The sequence below is a fragment of the Sinocyclocheilus rhinocerous genome, unplaced genomic scaffold (assembly GCF_001515625.1).
Source record: "Sinocyclocheilus rhinocerous isolate Xijiao unplaced genomic scaffold, SAMN03320098_v1.1 scaffold3309, whole genome shotgun sequence".
In the NCBI taxonomy this organism is placed as follows: domain Eukaryota; kingdom Metazoa; phylum Chordata; class Actinopteri; order Cypriniformes; family Cyprinidae; genus Sinocyclocheilus; species Sinocyclocheilus rhinocerous.
In genome coordinates this window covers 58,177-80,279 of record NW_015645536.1, presented here as the reverse complement: position 1 = coordinate 80,279, position 22,103 = coordinate 58,177, and the positions used below count along the sequence as shown (strand labels likewise).

Below are 22,103 nucleotides of genomic sequence, written 5' to 3'. Positions count from 1 at the left end.
CCGCTGTGTTTGAATGGAGATGTGCAGCGGCTGAGCTGTGACTTTGTTTGAAACTATTTTCGATGACGAAATAGAGCAAAATCAGACAATAGTGTTATAGTCAGACAATGTAAGTCACTTAATATTAACTTCTTGTTTATTGAATTGTATTGTATTAAATCAGTATCACATTTACAAACTCCCTTAAAAATCATTAAAAGCTGTCACTCATCTTAGTTCATTTCGATCTCACATTTATAATCAACGAAGCTCTCTACACTGCGCAATGAATCTCTTATTTACACCCTGTCTACACTTTGCTTATGAAAGGATTCGTGAGATATGTCTGTGATACATTACTCAACGCTGCAAAAACACGTAGAAACCTTTGAAGCTCCCCTGAGCGCAATCACAAGTATGATGATGATCTGGTCAGTCGCACTGGTGCTCCTAAAAATTTCATAGTAGCATGCAGTAGTTTTCAGTCGCAAATGCAACTGAAATGGTCGCACTGTAGAGCCCTGCATCTAAACTTTTCTAAAGACAGCAAGTTCCCCTCAGACATGGATTCATAAACTACCCCTAAATGAATCGCGATTTGTTTAGCATCTCAACCGATTTGAATCGTCACATATTTGAATCGATTTTCAACCGGCTCGCGGTTAATCGTTACATCCCTACCAGTTACACTTGCATATACAGGGCTTTAAAGCTGGTAGACATGGACCTTGATTTGATTCCATGAGTTTGTTAAGGTTCAGATGTCAGCTGCAGAGCTCACTAGCCACCAGCAGCCAAGAATGAAGTGATCTCTGTAATAAGATACCATAATAGTGGAATGTCACAGGCTTGCATGCCAGAGTTCTCATTCGCTTTTGCTCTCCATCAGGTTCACACTGCTCCTGTGCAAATAACATTTGGCCCAAGGGCTATCTGTTTGTTCATCTTAACATGTAGCTACATTTTCAAGCTAAAACTATGCAAAGAGGGTATGGTTGCTGCTAAAAAAATATGATTTTGACAGCTGGTTAGACATCAGGTCAGCTTTCAACCTGACGTCTTGCAGTATATAAATTTGAATTGTTAATAAATTGTGAGTTTCATTGTGTAGTTACACCTCCACTGCATGGGTTTTAAAGAAGCAGGTGGCTTTACGTGGGTCTGGGGCCCAGCTAAACCTTTCCTCCTAGTGATAGGCAAATGACACATTAGCATTTGGCTCTGAAAGCAATAGGGGGTTGGGTAACGATGCTGCAGCATCTTGGGCTGGGCTCTGCAGACGTAAGCAGCCTGCATCTAACACTCTCTTTTGGCACCAGATCAAAGTGAACAGAAATTTGAATCTGAAATTCAATCTTGAAATGTAAGTTTAAACTAATCTAATAAAAAGCATGGTTCACCCAAAAATGAAAATCCTGTCATCACTTGCTTGCCCTGATGTTGCTCCTAAGCTGTATGACATGGTTTCTTCTGCAGAACACAAAATAAGATATTTTGAAAAATGCTTCAGCTGTATTTGTAGAAAAACAATTACAGTCAATGGGGTCCGATCAATCAATCAATCAATCCTTTATCAAAATATATTATTTTGTATTCCACAAAGAAATAAAGTTATACAGGCTTGAAATTACATGATGGCGAGTCAATGATTTAAAGTAATCCAGTCCTTAGTATTTTCATTTTTGAGTGAATTTAAGAAAATAGTTGTACAGTATAATTCCATATTTTATTAAGGGAAGTGATTAAATACATTTACACATCGAATTTGAACTATATTGCTATATTAGCAATAGGTTTAAGTCATATATTCCCATCCACCAGGAACCTGGTAAAGTCACAATAGTTAAGAGGCTAATCAGTAGTACTTTATTTAATAAATACAAATGATGCTGGCATGAGAATTAAATAATGAGTTGGAAGAGGTCCAGTTGGCTGTTTCTCTGCTATGTTTATATTTGCAGTCTTTCCAAGGTGCCATGTATTTCACAGGAGTCCAACTGAGATCTGTGTATCTACAAGGTATGAATTGCACTTCCCTCTGAGATGCCTTGGGTTTGGCCAGGTGTGAGTTAGACTGGATCCAAGCTTGCTTGCTCTTTCCTTTAAATTTCGAGAGGGAAAATCGATAAGACATTGAGAACTTATTTAAAATCATTTGACTGAATATGAAAATCTGTATATACTTATATTTTCAATTTTGAATATAAGCTACCTTTTTTAACTATTAGAAATTGATAAAACTGAATAATTTAGATTGATTTTTGAGTAGGCTGGGACCTAACTATATTCAAATATCAAAGATTCAGAGTGAAAAAATTCAGTAGCATGAAATTGCATTTTATTTCAAGCATCATCACTTTGATGGCTTTTGAAAGTCTGTTTCTGTCGACTCTGATCTGATGCGGTAGTCTCAGTTTCCTCTCCATCTCATTCTCAAGAGTAAATACAGTGTAAGAGGCATATGTGGGGAGAATACTTGTACAAACCAGTGCCAATTATATTGTTTGTACAGTGGCGTCCAAAAGAATGAGACCACTATTAAAAATTGTATTTGAGAGAGTTGTACCTTCATTCTTTTTGCCTGTCCTCCATCCAGTACAATGTTTTGAGAGTTTTGTGAAGAGTATATGTACAGGTGCATCTCAGTAAATTAGAATGTCATGGAAAAGTTCATCAAGTTATTGAGTACATGTACAGTAAATGAGCATACTTTCCAGAAGGCCAACAATTCATTAAAAATGTTTTTTTTTATTGGTCTTATGGAGTATTCTAATTTGTTGAGATAGTGAGTTGGTGGGTTTTTGTTAAATGTGAGCCAAAATCATCACAATTAAAAGAACCAAAGACTTAAGCTACTTCAGTCTGTGTGCATTGAATTTATTTAATACACGAGTTTCACAATTTGAGTTGAATTACTGAAATAAATTAACTTTTCCACGACATTCTAATTTATTGAGATGCACCTGTATATGTTGGGGGGAGGGGGGGTTTCCCCCTCGGTCTGTTTGCCGCGGGGCCCCCTCAAAGCGCGGGGCCTGGTATGACCGCACCAGTTGCAATGCCCAAAGGATGGCCCTGTGTTCACGGCGAGTCCTCCGTGTGCCAGCATGATCATCAAGTTTGACTTTGACTATATGTGACTCCTGCTGTGTTGCAAGATGTCGCTTGCTTGTTCATGGCCGAGATGTGTGTGAGTGTTGATATTGTTATATATAGGTCTGGTGTGCAGTGAATAAATGGTTACTTGAGACTTACTGGGGTACATAACACAAAAAAGGCCAGGAAGCACTGCTTTAGTGATTGTTATTGGCTATATCGGTTTATTCCCTCAAGTAGGGGTCACTTTTTCTCCTTCATATCTGTACATTGTTCCTCAGTGATCTCAGTCTCCCAGAAGACCATTGCAATATGGTCTGTAATACTATTTAAATTGGCATTTAAGTGGTGTGGGTTGGTAGCTGTGTTCAGTGTGGAAAATGGTCTTTAAAGCATTCTTCTGGGGCGTCCCTGTCTCCTGCTCTTGACTGAAGCAGTTGCTCCCCTTAATGTGAATTAATACTGTTTGTAACTAGGGTGATGAACACATATGAAGTGACAGAATGTGTTACCCTTAATGTTCAAATAGTGAGCAAGAAGGCACATATGAAAAGATTATTAAATTATAAAAATGCAAAATACAAGCGTTTAGTGGTCTCAGATGTTTGGAGCCTCCTATATATTGTGCTACATTATGATTATGCAGCCAATTTTAAATTAAACCCCATTGTAGATAAATGTAATTTAATGGTCAAATTGTTATTGGTAAACCATTGCACACTTAAACACATAGTACTAATAAGCTCTTTGCAGCTATAACGTGTTCTGGAATAGTTTTGTGTGTCATTATCTGTGTGCCAACACATAATCATAACACTCCTCCTTTCAAGCTTCAAACATAGTTGTGTGTCTTCACTTTGAATAACAATAGGCCTACAGCTTATTTAAAGCCAGTGTTTGTATCTACATTAGCTCCAGGTGCAGTAAGTTCACCCTCATAGCTGGAAATTGGTTGGAAACTTCATTTGAAGTTCCTTGTGTACATCTCAAACTCTTACATGAAGCAAAGGAGTGAGAATTCTTGTGAAAACTTGGAAACAATTCTGAAACCCACTCATGTGTTTTTTTCCTTGTACCTGTCCATGTCATCATTTCCATGAGAAACATACTTCAAAGAAAGGAAATCTGTTGAGTTGCCTCTGGGTACTTCTGTTTCCTTCAGATTTCAGCTGAAAGACACAAATTCCATGAGATTCTGTAACAGCTTTGTTGTGGCTTTACCTTGGACAAAATTTGGATTATTAAACTTGGCACCCTTTCAGTTCATGAGCTGGAATTTGAATTGAATTGTCCACAACCTACAGGATGTTGAATTGAAATATGAATTAGTATGAAGGGACAAAACTTTGGGGAAAATGTGCTTATTTTCTACTCCAATATTTAGGTTAAATTCCGTTCCGTTTTCATTATTTTTTACATTATATATATATATATATATATATACCAATACTTTTTTCTTTTCTTTTTCAGGCTTTACAGAATTCATGCTCTAGGAGAACTTTCTCTTGTAACTACGCAACACCTGCCATTTTCCTGACTATACACGTTGTGCCATCTGTTGCAAATCCACTCAATGTTTTCAAAAGTTTTTTTATTTTTTTTATTTTACAATTCTGAAGGCCATATTTGTGAGACACCCTTGTGTTAGAGTCCCATACAGATAATTGCCCTGTCATGGCGCACTAGTAAAACAAAGGGAAATGTCTTTAGATAGAGCCTTGTTCTCCTGGATTTGCTGATTCTGAATTCCATGGAGATTTGCTTGCCTCTTCATCCAGTTTAAGAATATTGATTGAACTAGCCAATTTAACGTGAGCCAGCTTGCACTGCCTGTGTATTAATAACATCTAGGCGGAACTGAAAGACTGTTGCTTGGCAACATGGTCATTAATTTTGAGCAATCTCATAATACTCAGGCTGAATACAACTGTTTCTGCTGTTTCAACTGTTGCTTTTCATTTGCAATTCTCTGGTCAGATGCCTTGCCTTTAGTCAGCACTGATGAACGATTTAATTGTGGTACAATAATGGGAAAGGTAATTAATTTGTTACTGAATTCAATCTGATTTTTGAAGCAGATGTCCACGTTGAAACTTCTGTCGAATTAGCTATCTTTCACTCTCATTTACTGTCTTTCTTCCAATTTCAATTTCAAAGCACTTTATTGGCATGATTATTTCACATACACTATTAGAAAAACATCAGTACACACAATATAAGCAAAAAAAAAAAAGTGAAATAAAAAATACCAATGGTAATAAAATAAAATATTTCCACATACATATGCATACACATCTGTCTTAAAGCAGTTTCTGGTCTGTGAAGCTGTTCACTTAAAGTATTGATTTTTTTTCTGCCGTAGATGCGTGAGTGCCCTGGTTCAAAAGTGATGTTTGTTGGACATTTGTGAGTTTCAGACAGGACAGATTTAGGGCCCTGCTCTAAGTTATAAGAAGTCCATGCTGCAATGTGCTAGGAGAGCTTAATTTCAGGTTCATTGCCATCTCTCTCTCTCTCTCTCTCTCTCTGTCTCTCTTTGCTGAAAGGTAGAGGGGGGTTAGTGCTTAGCCTCCTAATTGTTGATGCTGCTTTTAAGGATACTATTTGAAATGGTGGCTCTGGTATAGTGTTAATTTTGTCAGCTATTTTCATTTTAGTCTTAGTCTTAGTCCCGGGCTAAAATGTCCTTGTTAGTTTTTATCATATTTAGTCAACCTTATCCTATTTAGTTTTAGTCAAGTTTTAGTCGACTAAAAGTCTCAACATTTTAGTCTAGTTTTAGTCCAAGAAAATCTAAAGTATTTTAGTCTAGTTTTAGTCGAAGAAAACCTGAAGTATTTTAGTCTAGTTTTGGTCATTGAAAACTTGACATTTTAGCAATAAGATCATAATTAATTAACAGTACAGCAGTATTAATTTTGGCAGCTATTTTTAATTTATTCTTAGTCTTACTCAAATGTACATTTTAGTTATCATATTTAGACAAACTTGTCCTGTTTTTGTTTATTCAGTGAAATGTATGAGCATTTTAGTCAGGTTTTTTAGTCAATTAAATATTAGTCACATTTTCGTCATTCTGTATAATGGTTAAACTGATAAAAATGATTTTTTTCTCAAAATTATAATAGTAATGATTGTTGTCATTTGAGAAATGTACTTCTACATTTCAGGTATTGCACTTTCTCAATTAAGCACAAATCAATAGAATGTGGACACATACATGGTGTATTTTACCTCATCTAGTGTACTGATTTATTATAGGCTTTTTATTATATAAATCAACACCAAAGACTTATGCAATTTCTCTGTCTACATTATAAAAACAGCTAAAACAAACGAAAAATATTATAAGAAAAACAGCAAAAACAAACGAAAAATATTATAACAGTGAAATTCCTAGTAATTCCTCTAATTCCATAATTGCAATAGTCTATTTCTCTATTAAAACAACAGCGATTGAGTAAGTGCATTTATTCAGCTATCACAATCACAAACAATATAGTGAGATCTCATGACAGAACACTGACCGGTTGAATGACGCTTTCATTTAGATCGCTTAGATTGCTTAAGATAAGCAAAGCACACCGGGCAGAAAATGTATGAATTTAACAGTGAAGCTCTGATTCCGGGATTAGAACTCTTGATATCTGGCAACCACACTCATGAATGCTCGCGTAGTAGAGGCGTGTAGAGCAGTCTGCAATAACAGTTTGTCTAATTTTTTTTGACGAAAATACAAATAAAACTTTTGGTAAAGTTTTTATCTTTTTGAATACATTTTAGTCTCGTCTTATTTTGTCAACGAAATTGCATGTTGATATAGTCTAAGTTATCGTTTATTGACCGTATTGTCGTCTCGTCTTCGTCTCGTCTTAGTCATGGGAAAAAACGTCAACGAACATTTCGTCATAGTCTTCGTTAACGAAATTAACACTACTCTGGTAAAGGTTATGGTGGCTTCAGTATTCTGTACTTATTCTAAGGGTCATCTTCCAAATGAAAGTGCATAGCCTAATTAACAGTCTGCTTTGAATATCAATTCACGCCTGACCAAAAACCTTTGCACATGGATCATTATGTAGCTAAAATAATCTTCATTCAGACTGATTCTGACCTTTCACCATTGTGAAAAATCTAATTTTATGTGACATTCTGCATGTTTATGCAACATTGACATGATTTTGTTTTTTCTTTGATAAGATGTTTAATTTCATAATTAGTTCAGTTCAGTTTGTTTATTTATTTATTTATGAAAAAGCTATTCCACTGGGGAAAAAGTAAGATTCCAAGCGATTATTTAGGCCTAAATTATTTTGAGACAGCGTTCCTAATAAAACACTTGAAATGTATTGCAAATGGCCTCTTAAACGACCCTGCATTGCACCATTATCTTGTTCTCATACACTCTGTCCACTGTATCATTTTCTGGCAAATTTTTGCAGGCATTTAGCCATTTCAGTCCTGCTGTCCATATTTAATAGGATACTGTTTGTGTTTGTACGGAGCCATAGCCTGCAGTATCGCTGCTGAGAGGGAAAGAGAGAGAGAGTTGGGACGTGTGTTGTCATCTACGATGAGAGTTTCCTCTGACACTAACATACAGGAGCCAGCTGTGAGCTGTCTGGCAGATCGGACCTAGGGGAGACGGCCGCCATCGCTGCAAAATCTTTAATTACTCGCTAACAAGAGGAACCGTCCTCATTTCAACCCGAGCACATTTCACCAGCTCACTCTGACATGGTAACGATAATCCATTTTTGAGGGCAACAGCCACTGGAACAATCAGACAGGAAGCAAACAGGGGCATTCAGATTATATGGTGCATGACACTCCTGAACTAGTAACGCATAGCCAGACTTTTCGCTCACGGCATCAAGTCTAGTCCACACTGCAGCTTATTTTGGCTAAAACATGTATTTAAACAGCAAGAGATAGTCTGACAAACATATAAAGTGACCTTTTATGTGGCCACAATTGGCAAGGTTTATCTGAAATGGATTTTTCTTGTACATAAAACAGTGAAATATCTATAGACCGAGTGATAAAGATTGTTGTCCACCCAAAATCACACATACAATTTCTTTCCCAGACTTTAAAACAAAGTGAAATATGCAGTTCTGCTTGTTTACTTGTTATTAAGTGCCTCAAACACAATTGTCTCATCGATTTAATTCCACTAACCTGATAAATTCAGTCATCGGTTCTTTCTGAGCTAGTTCTCATTGAATCGACCCTGTGACTTTCAGGCAGATTGATAAAAGAATAAATAAAGGAATCGTTGTGCCTTTATTTCAGGAAGTTTCATAAAGCCAGCCAATCAGATTAGTCAGTGAATATACTTTTTTTCTGTGTGTAATTGTCTTTCACCTTTGCCTCCATCTCTAAATCTAAGCTAACCACATGTCATAAGCATATTGTACCACACATCAAGTGTGTCATCAGGAGAGTTCATATAGTTGTTCAGCACCTGTGAATTGATAATTCAGAAAGCGTGACCCTGGACAAATTTGTTCATTTTCCTTCTAAAGTTAAACTGCCAGATGATTGAATGAAAGGTCTGGAGATACAAAAACGGAACTGATTCATACTTTGGAATATAATAGAAAACGTCACCAGGTTAACGTCATGCATGTAACCATGGTTCCCTGAGGGAACGAGACGCTGCGTCGAAACGCTATGGGAACGCCTTCAGTGTGACCACGCTCTAAATCACGTGTGTAATCAGTCTAATGGATGGGCGAGATGTCACGGGCGGGGTGATGTAGCGACCAGGAAGCTTAAAAGCATGTGCAGTGGATACAGCATCAGCTTCTAGGAAATGAAGCAAGCGCTCGCAGGTATGCCGGAAGTATGGCACTGAGAAGCAGCATATCGTTCCCTCGGGGAACCATGGTTACATGCGTAACCTGGAGACGTTCCCCATTCAGGAACTCAAGCTGTGTCAAAACGCTATGGGAACGAGTATGCCCACGCCGCCAGAGTTACAAATCCCTGCCTAGTGTGGAAGAGCACAGCTAGGGCGAGAGAACAGAAGAGCCTGGAGTGGTTTGCATATCGAGGTCATAGAACCTGACGAACGTTAGGGGCGTGGACCAACTCGCAGCATTGCAGATGTCCTGCATAGACACACCTGCCAGAAAGGCCATGGAGGCCGCCACACTTCTGTCGAGTGAGCCTTGACCCCCAAAGGCGAGGGGAGATCAGAGGACTCATAGGCAATGCAAATGGCATCCACAATCCACCGGCTGAGGGTTTGTTTAGTAGCAGGAAGACCTCTTATGGGGGGACCATAGCAAACTAGCAGTTGGTTAGCCCTTCTCCACAGGCAGGACATATCCTTCCTGAATGTGGTAGCCTACAGTGAGCAGGACCCATTGAGACACATTTGGCAGAAGTGTTCACGCTGCCAAATAGTCTACTAAGGGAATCAGTCTCTCGAGACTGACCTCTGGTGTAATCAGAGCGGCTCGCTCAGTGCCCTGAAGCAGCAGACCGGCAGGGACGGCCAAACTAGGTGCTCTAGAGATCTCCGCAGAGGTAGCGAACCTCTTAGTACCGCTACGTTTCCGGGCGGTGACTGAGAGAAGCACTCGCCGGGGACCGCTGTGCCCTGGAGCACTGTGGGTGGCAAGGTTGGAAGACCAATCTCCTGAGGGCACTGAGGAGAGATGGGCACCGTATGATGAGGTGTACACCACTCTTCCCCAGAGGGGCCTGTCCTCAGAGCCACAAGCGTCACAAACTCTTGGCCGAGGCCTTCTTAGATGTAAGAACAGTCCGCAGATCCGGCTTCGTCTTAGAAGACTCCCGGTCCCGACGCGGGGGAGCACGGGAGGCGATGCTCTGCTTTTGTGCCTCCTGGTATGAGGAGCTGGTACAGGGAGGGGGCTGCTCCCGCCCGGCAGCCCCCAGAGCTAGAGAGCGGTGAGGGAGGAACCGCTGGAAAGCCGCCACTTGTTTACGAGCCTCCTGGTACCTGTTGACGACAGAATTGACGGCGTCGCCGAACAGGCCAGAAAGTGCAAGTGGGGCGTCCATGAGGAAGTTCCTGTCCTTATCTTTCATGTCAGACAGGGTCAACCACAGGTGTCTCTCTGCCACCACCAGTGCTGCCATAGACCTGACGATGGCGCGGACGGTCTCTTTGGTGGCGTGGAGAGACAAATCAGTGGTTCTGCGGTGATATCCTCTGACTTAATCTCCTCACCCTCATCTAGCTCTTTCAGCAGTTTGGCTTGGTATGCTTGTAACACTGCCATAGTGTGCAAACACGCACCAGCCTGACCCGCTGCCGTGTACCCTTTGCCCACCAAGCTAGATGTAGTACGTAGCGGCTTGGAGGGCAATGCCGAAACCTTCAGGGACGATGTACCCTGTACGATGTACGGGGGACAGATAGCTTGCAAGCATCTGCTCAACCCGGGGCATCGCCCTGTATCCGTGATCACTCAGCCCCACCACATTGGCATACTGACTGGAGGCGGCTTGCTCCGCAGAAAGCATTCGTCTAGTTTGCTATTCTGCGGCTCAGACTGTTTCTCGGCGGGCCACTCGATGTTTAACTTTGCCACGGCCCCGAGTAACCACCTCCAATAGCTCCTCGTACTGGGGCGATTGAGGGGGCGAGTCCTATCAATGGCCCTCCACGTCAACCTCCTCGGAAGCGGAGCGGGCTTCCGTCTGCTCAACCCGGGGCATCGCCCTGTATCCGTGATCACTCAGCCCCACCACATTGGCATACTGACTGGAGGCGGCTTGCTCCGCAGAAAGCATTCGTCTAGTTTGCTATTCTGCGGCTCAGACTGTTTCTCGGCGGGCCACTCGATGTTTAACTTTGCCACGGCCCGAGTAACCACCTCCAATAGCTCCTCGTACTGGGGCGATTGAGGGGGCGAGTCCTCATCAATGCCCTCCACGTCAACCTCCTCGGAAGCGGAGCGGGCTTCCGATCCCAGAGAGCGGGCACTGGATCTGGGTGAGGAAGAAGAAAGGGACTAGCCCGTCTCCATTCCCTCCATCAGATCCATCTGCGAACCCCACGAGCACATCCGCTGCTCTGCCTCAGAGGAAGCAGGGCCGGCACCGTGAGGAACGCTGCCGAAGGCTTCCTCCTCAAAGAGAGCCTTCCGGGAGCGAAGGGTACGCAGCAGGAGACGCTCGCAATGCAGGCAGTCAGCTCCCTCAAGAGCTGACTCTGTGTGCTTCGCTCCCAAGCAGACAACGCACAGACTGTGTGTATCCTCAACCGTAATGTAGCGTGGGCAGGGAGGAACACATAGCCTGAAACGCTGCCTGCTCTCGCCCAAATGCTTTGTCTTAGCGGATGCTTTCGACATAATGGAGCTTATAATGTGGACAAACAACACTAAATAAGACTCACAACAAATAGAGGACTGACACACACAGAGCGCTTGATGAATGACAGAAAGCTTTCATAGACCTTCACATCTGTATAACTCCAAGCTGGAGCTGGTTTTATGTTAGGCTTCAAACCATTATATAGAATATTGGTAAAAGAACGAAGATACAAGTTGTGCTGCATTCAGAGTTGTGTGCAATTTTCAAATTTCTTCAGGCTACAGTGTCTTTCGGCTTCATCAGTTGGAATTCTCGGCATCCTGCGATGTGGCTTTTATACTGCCATAAAGGTTTAAAACCTCTTAACTGTCACCCGTCCCCTCTGTGGGACGCCTAAGTTTACTTCACTATATTACAATTAAATCCTAATCTAATCATGACAAACTATATATCATTGGAAAGGTAAAAAGTCTTCTTCGTTGCCTTTTTCTCTATCACACTTTAGAAATCATCAGAAATTATATATCAGTTGAAAACTTAAAATCTCAAAATTCATCCTTTGAAAACCATTTTAAAATCAAACATTACATTACCATGAAAATTATACATTAAAATCATATTACAAAATGTTTTCATTCATGAATTATCAAAATTTAAGTTTGGATTTCACGTCTATGTTTACAAAATGTGAGTGACAGTTAAGGGGTTAATCCCTGATGTTTTAGGGCCTGCCTGTGGCCAGCCATTTTTGTTGTTGAAAAATGTACCACAGAAGATTCCTTCATGTCAGTCTGTCTGCAAAACCTGCTACTGTGCTCCATAGTGCTCCATTTTTTTTTTTTTTATCGTTGCTTGTGTCTACACACTATTGTTGCTTTATGCGGCACTTGCTTTATTCCATCCCTGCTGTGTCTACATTTAGAGACACTTAAAGGCCTCAAGTTTTAAGAGGTTCTTAAAAACCTTCACCAAACCCCACTCAAGTCCGACAATAGCATTTTTAACTTAACCTTGCTTAATCTTGATTTGTTTGTTACTCTTTCATCTTCTTCTGGTGTGAGCTTGCAGAACAATATTACATGTCTAATGCCAAATTTCTCCACCTTTCTCCCCTTATATTGCAGACCGGAAGAAAAGAAAAAGGAGACCCACTGAATTCAGCTATTGACAAGATGACCAAGAAGACCCGTGATCTTCGCAGACAGGTGAGTCAGTCCTTTGCCTGTTGTCTTCCTAGGAAATAAGAACATAAAATGAACATGACCACTACACTGAAAGAAAGTGATATATTACCTCATGATATTCAAAATCTCATTTTTTTTCATGAAACATTATGTTTTGTAGAACACAAAAGGACATAAATAAGTGATGAGAGGATGGTGATGGTAACTGTCAAGCTCCAAAAAGCACATAAAAGTATCATAAAAGTTGTATATAGGACTTGTGCACTATATTATGATAGCTTTGTGTGAGGAAGGGACTGACATTTAAGTCATTTTTTCACTGAAGCTCTTCCGCTCTGCCATTTAAGTCCCCTTTTAATAACACCACACTTTAAGAACTACAGGTGTACAGAATCGTCTTTTCTGAAGGTTGATGCCTCAGGTATTAATGCTTGCGCAAGGAAGCAAGTTTACTTTGAGTCTGCAAATGGATTTAAACTTTCAAATAAAACAGACAAACAAAATGCTAAAAAGTAACTGTAATGCACACCACTGAACTATATGTTGTATGTTTACTTGGTGTTCAAGAGAATAAGTCTTTTGAGAACAGTTTAGACTTAAATAACACCTCCTCACATTTCTGAACATCTGACTGTCGTGCATAAGAGCATCAAACACCAGTATGTCTCTAACTCAAGAAGCTGAGGTCCATGCTCTTGACTTCAGCAATCAGCACAACTTAAAAGCTCTTTTCATGCATTTTCTCTCTCCATCACCATGACAATGAAACAAAGTGTCAGATCGGTCAGCACTGATCTAAACTAAAAACAGAGTCTAGAAATAAAGCTGCTAGGCATTAGACATAAGGGCATTCCTATCTGACTGACATTCCCATCAGGAGAGTTTTTACTTATAAAGAATGAGCATATACTATGCTATTATATGATACTATTACCTAACATTTACATCAAGAGAAATGAAGTATTCTGTCTGCTCCTCAGTTTAAAGAACAAGGCTAGATTCATGTTTCACTGGTTGAGGGAAACATAGGTGCTCCTGTCAGCCCAGTTAGGGCAAGATTTTCGATAAATAGCATCATACATTTCCCTCTGTTCCTTGAACAATGTTGTTGTATGATTTTTGAACACTTGGCATACTTTCATGATACATAATTGTGTGGTGCTTTTTGTCATTGTGGAGTTTGATAGCACCCACCCGCATTTACTATTTTCATTATATGGAAAGGAGCAGGTAGAATATTGTTTACCAAAAAAAATAAATAAATGTATTTTGTATTTCTCTGAAGAAAGAAAGTCATATTCTAGGTTTGGAATAGCACGAGGTAGAGTAAATGGTGACAGAATTTTCATTTTGGGTGAACTATTCCTTTCATAAACTCACCATATAACACATTCAGGTAAGGAAAAATTGTCCCTACACTCTAAACATCACGATGTCAGCTGTCAGAGAGCATGCAATCACCACAGTCACCCTCTCATTTGTAAGATTTCTTCACATTCTCTAGAAGATTGTTGTGTTTGACCATTCAAAACTTGTTTTGTATTCTGGCAAAATAACATTTTTGCACGATTCTATTATAGTGAATGTTTTACCAGTGCCTGATTGAAGACCCTTACAAATTTGAAATTGACTTAGACTTTTCCCTGTCTGCTGTTACTCATGTCATAACTCAGGATGATCACCAGTAAAAGGTTAAAGACCGTGTGCATTGTTGTGGTGCCATCTGCAAATCAGCGATGTTATTGGGACATGTTCATACCTGGCTCATTTGGAGAGTTTGTTTCAGAACCTAGTGCATTTTGACCCTTAGTTCAGTTTGTTTAGGCATGTATGAACACAACAATCTTGTTTGGATCCGCACAGAAACAAAAGGTCCGAGATCATCTGAGCGAGCTGGCCTCGACCCAATTGGAAATACACTCTGGAGCGGTTCAGTTGTGGTGAGAAAACAGTTCGACCCAACAGACAAACGAACCAATCTGTTCTTAATTGCTCTTTTCTGAAACAGGTGCATTGCAAGAATGACGCTATGAACAGAATCCCAGAATATAAATAGGTGCACTCTTACCAACAAAAGGATGGTTTGTACTTATATGAGGCTCGCATAAACATTTTGGTACACTTTGAAATGTTGCCTTGTAAAAGCAAACCAAAGCAAGAAGAGAATGCAAGACTGTAACAATTTAAGTCCCTGTTTCGGAACAAAGCAAACAATCTACAGGTCTGAAAATGCACTTAGTCACATGGCATTCTCAAACGATTGGCTGAACACTTTAGAATAGGGAACACTTATTCACTATTAACTATGAATTTTCCCTCAATAAATTCCTAATTTGCTGCTTAATAATAGTTAGTAAGGTAGTTGTTAAGTTTAGGTATTGGATAGGATTAGGGATGTAGAATAAGGTCATGTATAATAAGGCATTAATATGTGCTTAATTAGTACTAATAAATGGCTAATATTCTAGTAATATACATGCTAATAAGCAACTAGTTAAGAGACCCTAAAATAAAGTGTTACCAATTGGCTCAAAAAGTTCTGTGGGACCATGAGCAAGTGTAGCAGATTTTAAATCTCACACTTCCGGGTGGTCCTGGGACTGTAAAGATGAATATTAATGCTAACAGATAGCCTTCTCCAGGTATTATAGACCTCCTTGGCCTGCCCCCACTGAGAGAAGACCCTCTTCACCCCACATCACAGTAAATCCACAGAGAGAACAGCTAACGCAGAATGGATGTTCGTTTTAAGCGGCCTGCTTTAATTACACTCTTGGAGTTCAGGAGTGTGTTAGTGGGTGTATAAATCAGCCGGCGCAGAGGTTAAGAAGCGGTACATACACACACTCACACACAGCTGGGGCACATGAACATTCACCGTTTACCCTCCGCCCGGTTTGTACAATCTTTTATAATTGGAAAACATATTTTACAATCTTTTCACTCCCACCCCCTTCACCAAGACTGTAAATTCCATGGCCGCATTTTCAGACTCAGCAGTCGTACATCACCTCCCTCGTTTCTGCTCCTCTATGCTCCTTCCCTCCTCCCCGAACCCCACAGCCATCGCGTTCCTGCTCTGTCACCCGCTTCGCTGGACCAATATTTGGAAAGCTGTAAACTTTCCCTGACAAATGCATTGTAGTTACGTGTCGGATGAGGAAACCGGCTGTTTACAGATTTGCCAGGCCAAGCATTTTTAATCCTCTTAAGACATTTATTTGATTATCTATCATGGTCTGAGGCAGGGCAAGATGTTTCCCTCATGGATACATGGAGATGTTATGGTATAGTCAAGTGGTTTAAATGAAAAGAAAATGTGTTTGATAGCCCTGATGTACCCCAGCTTACTCTACTCCGGAGTCATCTCCCGGTAATTCTGGCTGATCACTTCCTGTTTCCACTGCTGGTGAGCTCCATATGCTCTTGCATCTGATAAACCACCTCTCACCTTAACAACATGCCACTAGAATCTCATCACAAAACAAATTACATTTTAATCACTTTAATTGGGTTTAAGATCCTGGAAAAACTTGCCAAAGGATCAAGGAGGATTCTAAGCAAGTTGCGGACCAAGCTGTTGATGTATTCAATGTGAAATCCATGCACATATGTTGGATGTCCTCATTACGTATTTTAATTTCAGGCAGTGATCTATGAGCTGCACTCATCTGCTGTGATTGTGATGTTGTTTACCGACCTCACAGAACATCCGCCACAGGCTTTATAACGGAAAAACAGCCCAATTCAATCAAAATGAATTACAAAATGTTATTGGGTTGTTATTAGTTGATTGCAGGAAGATGATGCATTGAGCCGTTGAGGCACTAGCACAGGGATTTCCTGGGGTTAACTGATGCACAACTCGCCCATGTACAATGCAAAACAACCTGTACGGCACGCTGGGGAACATGTGATATTTGCGTATATTTGCATGTATGGATCTGGGTAGATGCATGTGCTGGCTATGGCACGGTTTGTTTGTGTGTGTGTGTGTGTGTAAATGCGAGTAAATGCATTTCCTTCTCATGGCTCAGCCACTGAAGATATGAGATGCGAACCTCTGTGATCCGCTCAGGGCTTTTCAGGCCCCTCAGTCAAATGAATGGAGGCATCGCCATCTCATCAAATCAGTCTCACCGGGGGAACATCCGAGTGTCTGTGGCAGCCGGTTTTGAGTTATTACTGTCTACCTGGCAAGAGAATATACCACCCCGACCAGTGCAAATCAAGCAATAATGGCGAGCCCTGTTCAGGATCGCAGACATTGCAGAGGAGCGATGGTTGATTTTCGTATTGCCCTCGCTGCTTAGTCTGTGTTGTATTACATTTGCACTGTTTAGGTTCAGCATGTGTTTATGGATGGTTCTTTTTTTAGATAGATAGATAGATAGATAGATAGATTTCCTTGCTTTAGTAATATCATATGGTTTGACTACTGATGTGTCATTGTCTGTGTAAATAACTAATTTGCAAATAATGAATTTGTTTTGTATGAGGTGGGATGTTGTACAATATGTAGCATGACATGCAAAGATTTGTGTATTAAATGCAAAGGAAATAATTTCACACCGAGGTAAAAAAAAAACAAAAAACTTCAGTTTACTTAAAAGGTTCACAGTACACAGATATGGACATTGTGATAAACTCTTTCTTTGTTCTAATTTGAGTGGTTAGAGAAAGAGAAACGTCTCTAGGTTACGTATGTAACCATGGTTCCCGAGGGAACGAGACGCTGCGTGACGGCGTTCTGAAGCACGTGTCAAATCAGCCCAATGGAGTAGCGAGACGTCACGAGCGGGGTGACGTAAGCACCAGAAAGTATAAAAGCGCATCCGGCAGAGAACCAGCTTCGATGAAGTAGCGCCTGAAGGGATGCCGGGAGTATGGCAAAGAGACGCAGCGTCTCGTTCCCTCGGGGAACCATGGTTACATACGTAACCTAGAGACGTTCCCCTTCAGGAACTCGAGCTGCATCGAGATCGCTTTGGGAACGAGAATACCCACTGCGCCATACTACCAAGTCCCTGCCTGTGTGTGTATCCTATGAGCACATCACGAAGAGAGAACTTGGGAACCTGGGGTAGATGCCAGGTCCAGGTTGTAAAAGCGGACAAAAGTGTGCGGAGAGGACCAGCCCGCCGCAGCACAAATGTCCTGCAAGGCCACACCCAAGTTGAAAGCCTTGGAGGCCGCCATACTCCTGGCCGAGTGCACTCTGACCCCCATAGGTGACGGGAGGCCAGAGGACCCGTAGGCTAGTGAGATGGCCTCGACCACCCACCTACTCATAGTCTGCTTGGTCGCCGGAAATCCCTTCTTTGGCGGACCAAAACAAACAAAAAGCTGATCTGCCTTACGCCACGCTCGAACTGGACAGAGCAGATTAAGCCTTTCTTGACCTACTTCCTGGAACGGAGGAGGACAGAATGCCTGAAGTACTATGGGCCCTGGTGAAGAAGTGGGCACCTTAGGGACATACCCGGCCCTCGGGTAAAGGAATGCCCTAACCATGCCTGGAGCAAATTCCAGGCACGAAACAGAAAGTGCCTGAAGATCCCCGATCCTTTTCAGTGAGGAAATAGCAAGGAGAAAAATAGTCTTGAGCGTGAGCAACTTGACCGAAACTTCTTCTATGGGTTCAAAGGAGGCATTGCATAAGCCCTCCAGAACCACAGCCAGGTCCCATGAGGGCACCTTAGTGCGCTGTACCGGCCTCAGCCTCAGAGTGCCACGGAGGAAACGAGTGATAAGTGGGTGTCTTCCCAATGATTGACCACCCAGAAGGGCGTGGTAAGCAGCTAAGGCCGCCACGTATACCTTCAGAGTGGAGGGAGATAACCCTGCGGAGAATCGCTCCTGCAGAAACTCCAGAACTGTACCAATTGGGCAGTTGACTGGGTCCTGCAAGCGAAAAGTTTCCACTTCAAGGCGTACTGTTTCCTAGTGGCGGGAGCTCTGGACTGGAGTATAGTCTCAACAACCTCAGTTGAGAGACCAGATGCTAGGAGCTGTGCCCCCCTCAGGGGCCATGCCCACAGCTTCCATAACTCCAGGCGGGGGTGAAGAATGGCGCCCCCCGCCTGAGAGAGGAGGTCCCTCCTGATCGGAATCTCCAGCGGAGAGCCGTCGAGGAGGGACACCAGGTCCGAGAACCATACTCGGGCCGGCCAGAACGGGAGAAACCGCAGCGCGGGCTTCCGAACCCTGAGAGAGAGCCGTGGATCTAGCGTCTAGAGTCTAGAGTCTCGGATCCCTCCGCTAAATCCACTTGCCATCCCCATGACAACAGTCTGCGCTGTGCCGCGGCAACAGCGGGACCGCTGCCAGCGGGATCGCGAGCCTGGTCACTCTCATCAAACACGGCCCGGCGAGAGTGGAGCGTGTGCAGCGAGAGCAGCTCGTAGTCATGACAATCAGCCCCCTCGAGAGCTGACCGTGCATGCTCTGCTCCCGCTCCTAAACAAACGACACACAAATCGTGTGTATCCCCCGCCGCCAGATATCGTGGGCAGGGAGGAACACAGCGTTTGTAATGCCGTTCGCTCGCCATAGACTTTTTCATGATTGTTTTTTATATATGCTTGTGCGGGCAGACAACAGTAAATAGACAGACACATACACAGAGCGCTACTGAAGAGCAGAAGCTGGTTTGCGCTCTGCCGGATGCACTTTTATACTTTCTGGTGCTTACGTCACCCCGCTCGTGACGTCTCGCTACTCCATTGGGCTGATTTGACACGTGCTTCAGAACGCGGTCACGCAGGGGCGTTCCCAAAGCGATCTCGACTCAGCTCGAGTTCCTGAAGGGGAACCCAAGTGAGAGAGTGCTGTCCACCATGCTGCTTTGCATAGATGAATATGCAGGTCTTTATGCTACACAGGCATGCATAGAATATCTATGCAACTTCAGCCCTGCAGTGAGAGCTCTTACTAATGCATTAGCATCGCTATCAGATCCATCAATAGTGCTGCAGAACAGATTAGACTAGTTCATATATACAGTAGAGATTAACCTCAAAAAAGTCTTCCATTGCCTTTAGACTCCTGAGCACTTGTATCTCCTTCCGCATTGCGCAGAGGACAACTGATGATTCCCACACTCTCTTACGCTTGCCGTTTTTCTTTTTTTATTAATAGGATGATGTAGTTGTTCTGGGCTTGTAATCAAAAAGTTATTAGTTTGAACACCGCAAGAGGCGATCCATGAACTACCACCATTGTGCCCTTTAGCAAGACACTTTGGTTGCTCCAAGGGGACTGTCTCTGTAATGAGTGTACTTCAAGCACTTTGGATAAAAGCATCTGTTTTCCTACTGTGGTGGTACCATGGTTCTGTGATGGTACCCATTTAGCAGACGCTTTTATACAAAGTGACTTAGAGCAAACTTATTACAGGGACAGTCTCCCTGGAGCAAGCTAGAGATGGAGCCTTGCACAAGGGTACATGGATGAACTTATGGCTCATTCCCCGAGGAGCTTGAGCCTCCAAACGTGCGCTTTCTGCAAGGGAATGAGTTTAGAGTGGGGAGGGATGCTGAAAATGGATGAGTTGTGACATCACTACGATAAAGGCAGAGATTATGACTATTAATTATTCTGTGCTGATGTTGAAGGACAGTCTTCATAAATGTTATAGTCTCATTACTTAATAATTATTCATGATTAAAACTGTTGACTTGTAAGGACTTTCATAAGTTGTGTCTGATAGATAGTGATACTGCTGCTCTGAGAAATAAATAGTTCAAAAACATACCTCTTTGAAATCATATCAAGTACTGAAACTATAGCAAATTATATTCTGAACGAAGTCAACAGAGTTTGGATACATATTTAATAGCAGCCAACAGCAATGAGTGCTGTAAGTGGTGGGGGTTCTTTTCCATGCATCATTCCATTCCATTTAATACAAATTATTAACCACTGTCACTTAATGCTATATTTCATAATTTATTAAAAAATAAATGAATAAATAAAATTCGCTTAAACCACTGGGGCATGCTGGGCAGTTCCCCTTCGGGAACTCGAGCTGCGTCGGAAAAGCCGACCTGCTAAAAGAGCTAGATGAAGGCGAGCAAGTTAAAGCAGATGATATCTTAGAACTAAGGATAACCGCTGATTTAACTCTTCGCGCCACCAAGGTCGACAGATACCAGGAGGCTCGTAAACAGGCGGCGGCATTTCAGCGGTTTCTCCCACACCGTTCTATAGCTCTGGGGGCTGCTGGGCGGGTGTCCGTCTCTCCTCAGCGCCCTCAGGAAACCGTTCTGCCAACCCTGCCAGAGTTCCAGGGTGCAGCGGTCTCCAGCGAAGGTTTCTCTCTGTATTTTCCGCCCGGCAACGTAGCGGAGCCGAGAGCCTCGCCACCCCTTCGGGGGTCTCTCGAGCAGCTAGCTCGGCGATCTCCTGCCGGTCCGCCGCTTCAGGGCACCCAGCTAGCAGCTCCAAATACACCAGAGGCCAGTCTCGAGAGACTGGTTCCCTTAGTAGATTATTTAGCAGCGTGGAAACTACTGCCAAATGTATCTCGTTGGGTCCTGCAAACTGTAGAAAGAGGCTATCGCATTCAGTTCGGCGCTCCGCCGCCGCCTTTCAAAGGGGTTTTTCTCACAGTAGTGGGCCCAGAGCAGGCTCTGGTATTAGAACAAGAAGTCAATACTGTCTTGAGGAAGGAGGCCATCGAAGTGGTCCCCAATGCTCACTGTCAAACAGGTCGTGTCTCAGATCAGGTCCGAGAGACGCTGCGTCGCAAGGCCATACTTCCGGCATCCCTACTAGAGCTTGCTTCACTCCTAAGAAGCTAGCGCCGGCTGCACCTCACGTGCTTTTAAAGCTTCCTGGTCATGACGTCACCCGCCTCTGACGTCTCGCCCATCGATTCGACTGACTACACATATGATTCAGAGCTTGGTATCGCTGAAGGCGTTCCCCTAGCGTTTTCCGACGCAGCGTCTCGTTCCCTCGGGGAACCATGGTTACATACGTAACCTGGGACGTTTTCTTGCCAAGTCCAAGGGATATGATTGGTAAGATTATTTTATTGTTTAATATAGATAGCTAGATAGACAAACAGACAGACAGACAGGCAGACAGGCATACACAGACAGACAGACAGACAGATCGATAGATAGATAGATTCGCAATCCACAAGTTACACTATTTACATTCATGAATTGTAGACACATTTTCTTCATTTACTTCAAAATACTTCTAAAGAATACCTATGTGCAAAATATAATAGTGTGCTCTATGACTACACACATTAAAGGGATGGTTCACCTTAAAATTAAAATTTTGTCATCATTTACTCACCCTGATGTTGTTCCAAACCTGTATGAGTTTCTTTCTTATGTTGAACACAGAAGAAAATATTTTGAAGAATGCTGGTAATCAAACAGTTGATGGTCCCCATTGACTTCGATAGTTCTTCCATTTCTTTCCCTGCTATGGAAGTCAATGGGACCAACAACTGTTTGTTTCTTCAAAATTCTTCAAAATATCTTATTTTGTGTTCAACATAAGAAATAAACTTATATATATATATAT

General features: G+C 42.3%; 1 protein-coding gene across 1 annotated transcript in view; it reads left to right on the top strand.

The window, feature by feature from the left end:
- Nucleotides 1-22,103, top strand: part of LOC107706127 (catenin alpha-2-like) — a 440,403-nt gene that overhangs the window by 388,267 nt on the left and 30,033 nt on the right. Inside the window, exon 8 of the mRNA XM_016509710.1 lies at nucleotides 12,498-12,578. Within this exon, the coding sequence (XP_016365196.1) occupies nucleotides 12,498-12,578 (81 nt within the window). The remainder of the gene's footprint in view (nucleotides 1-12,497; nucleotides 12,579-22,103) is intronic.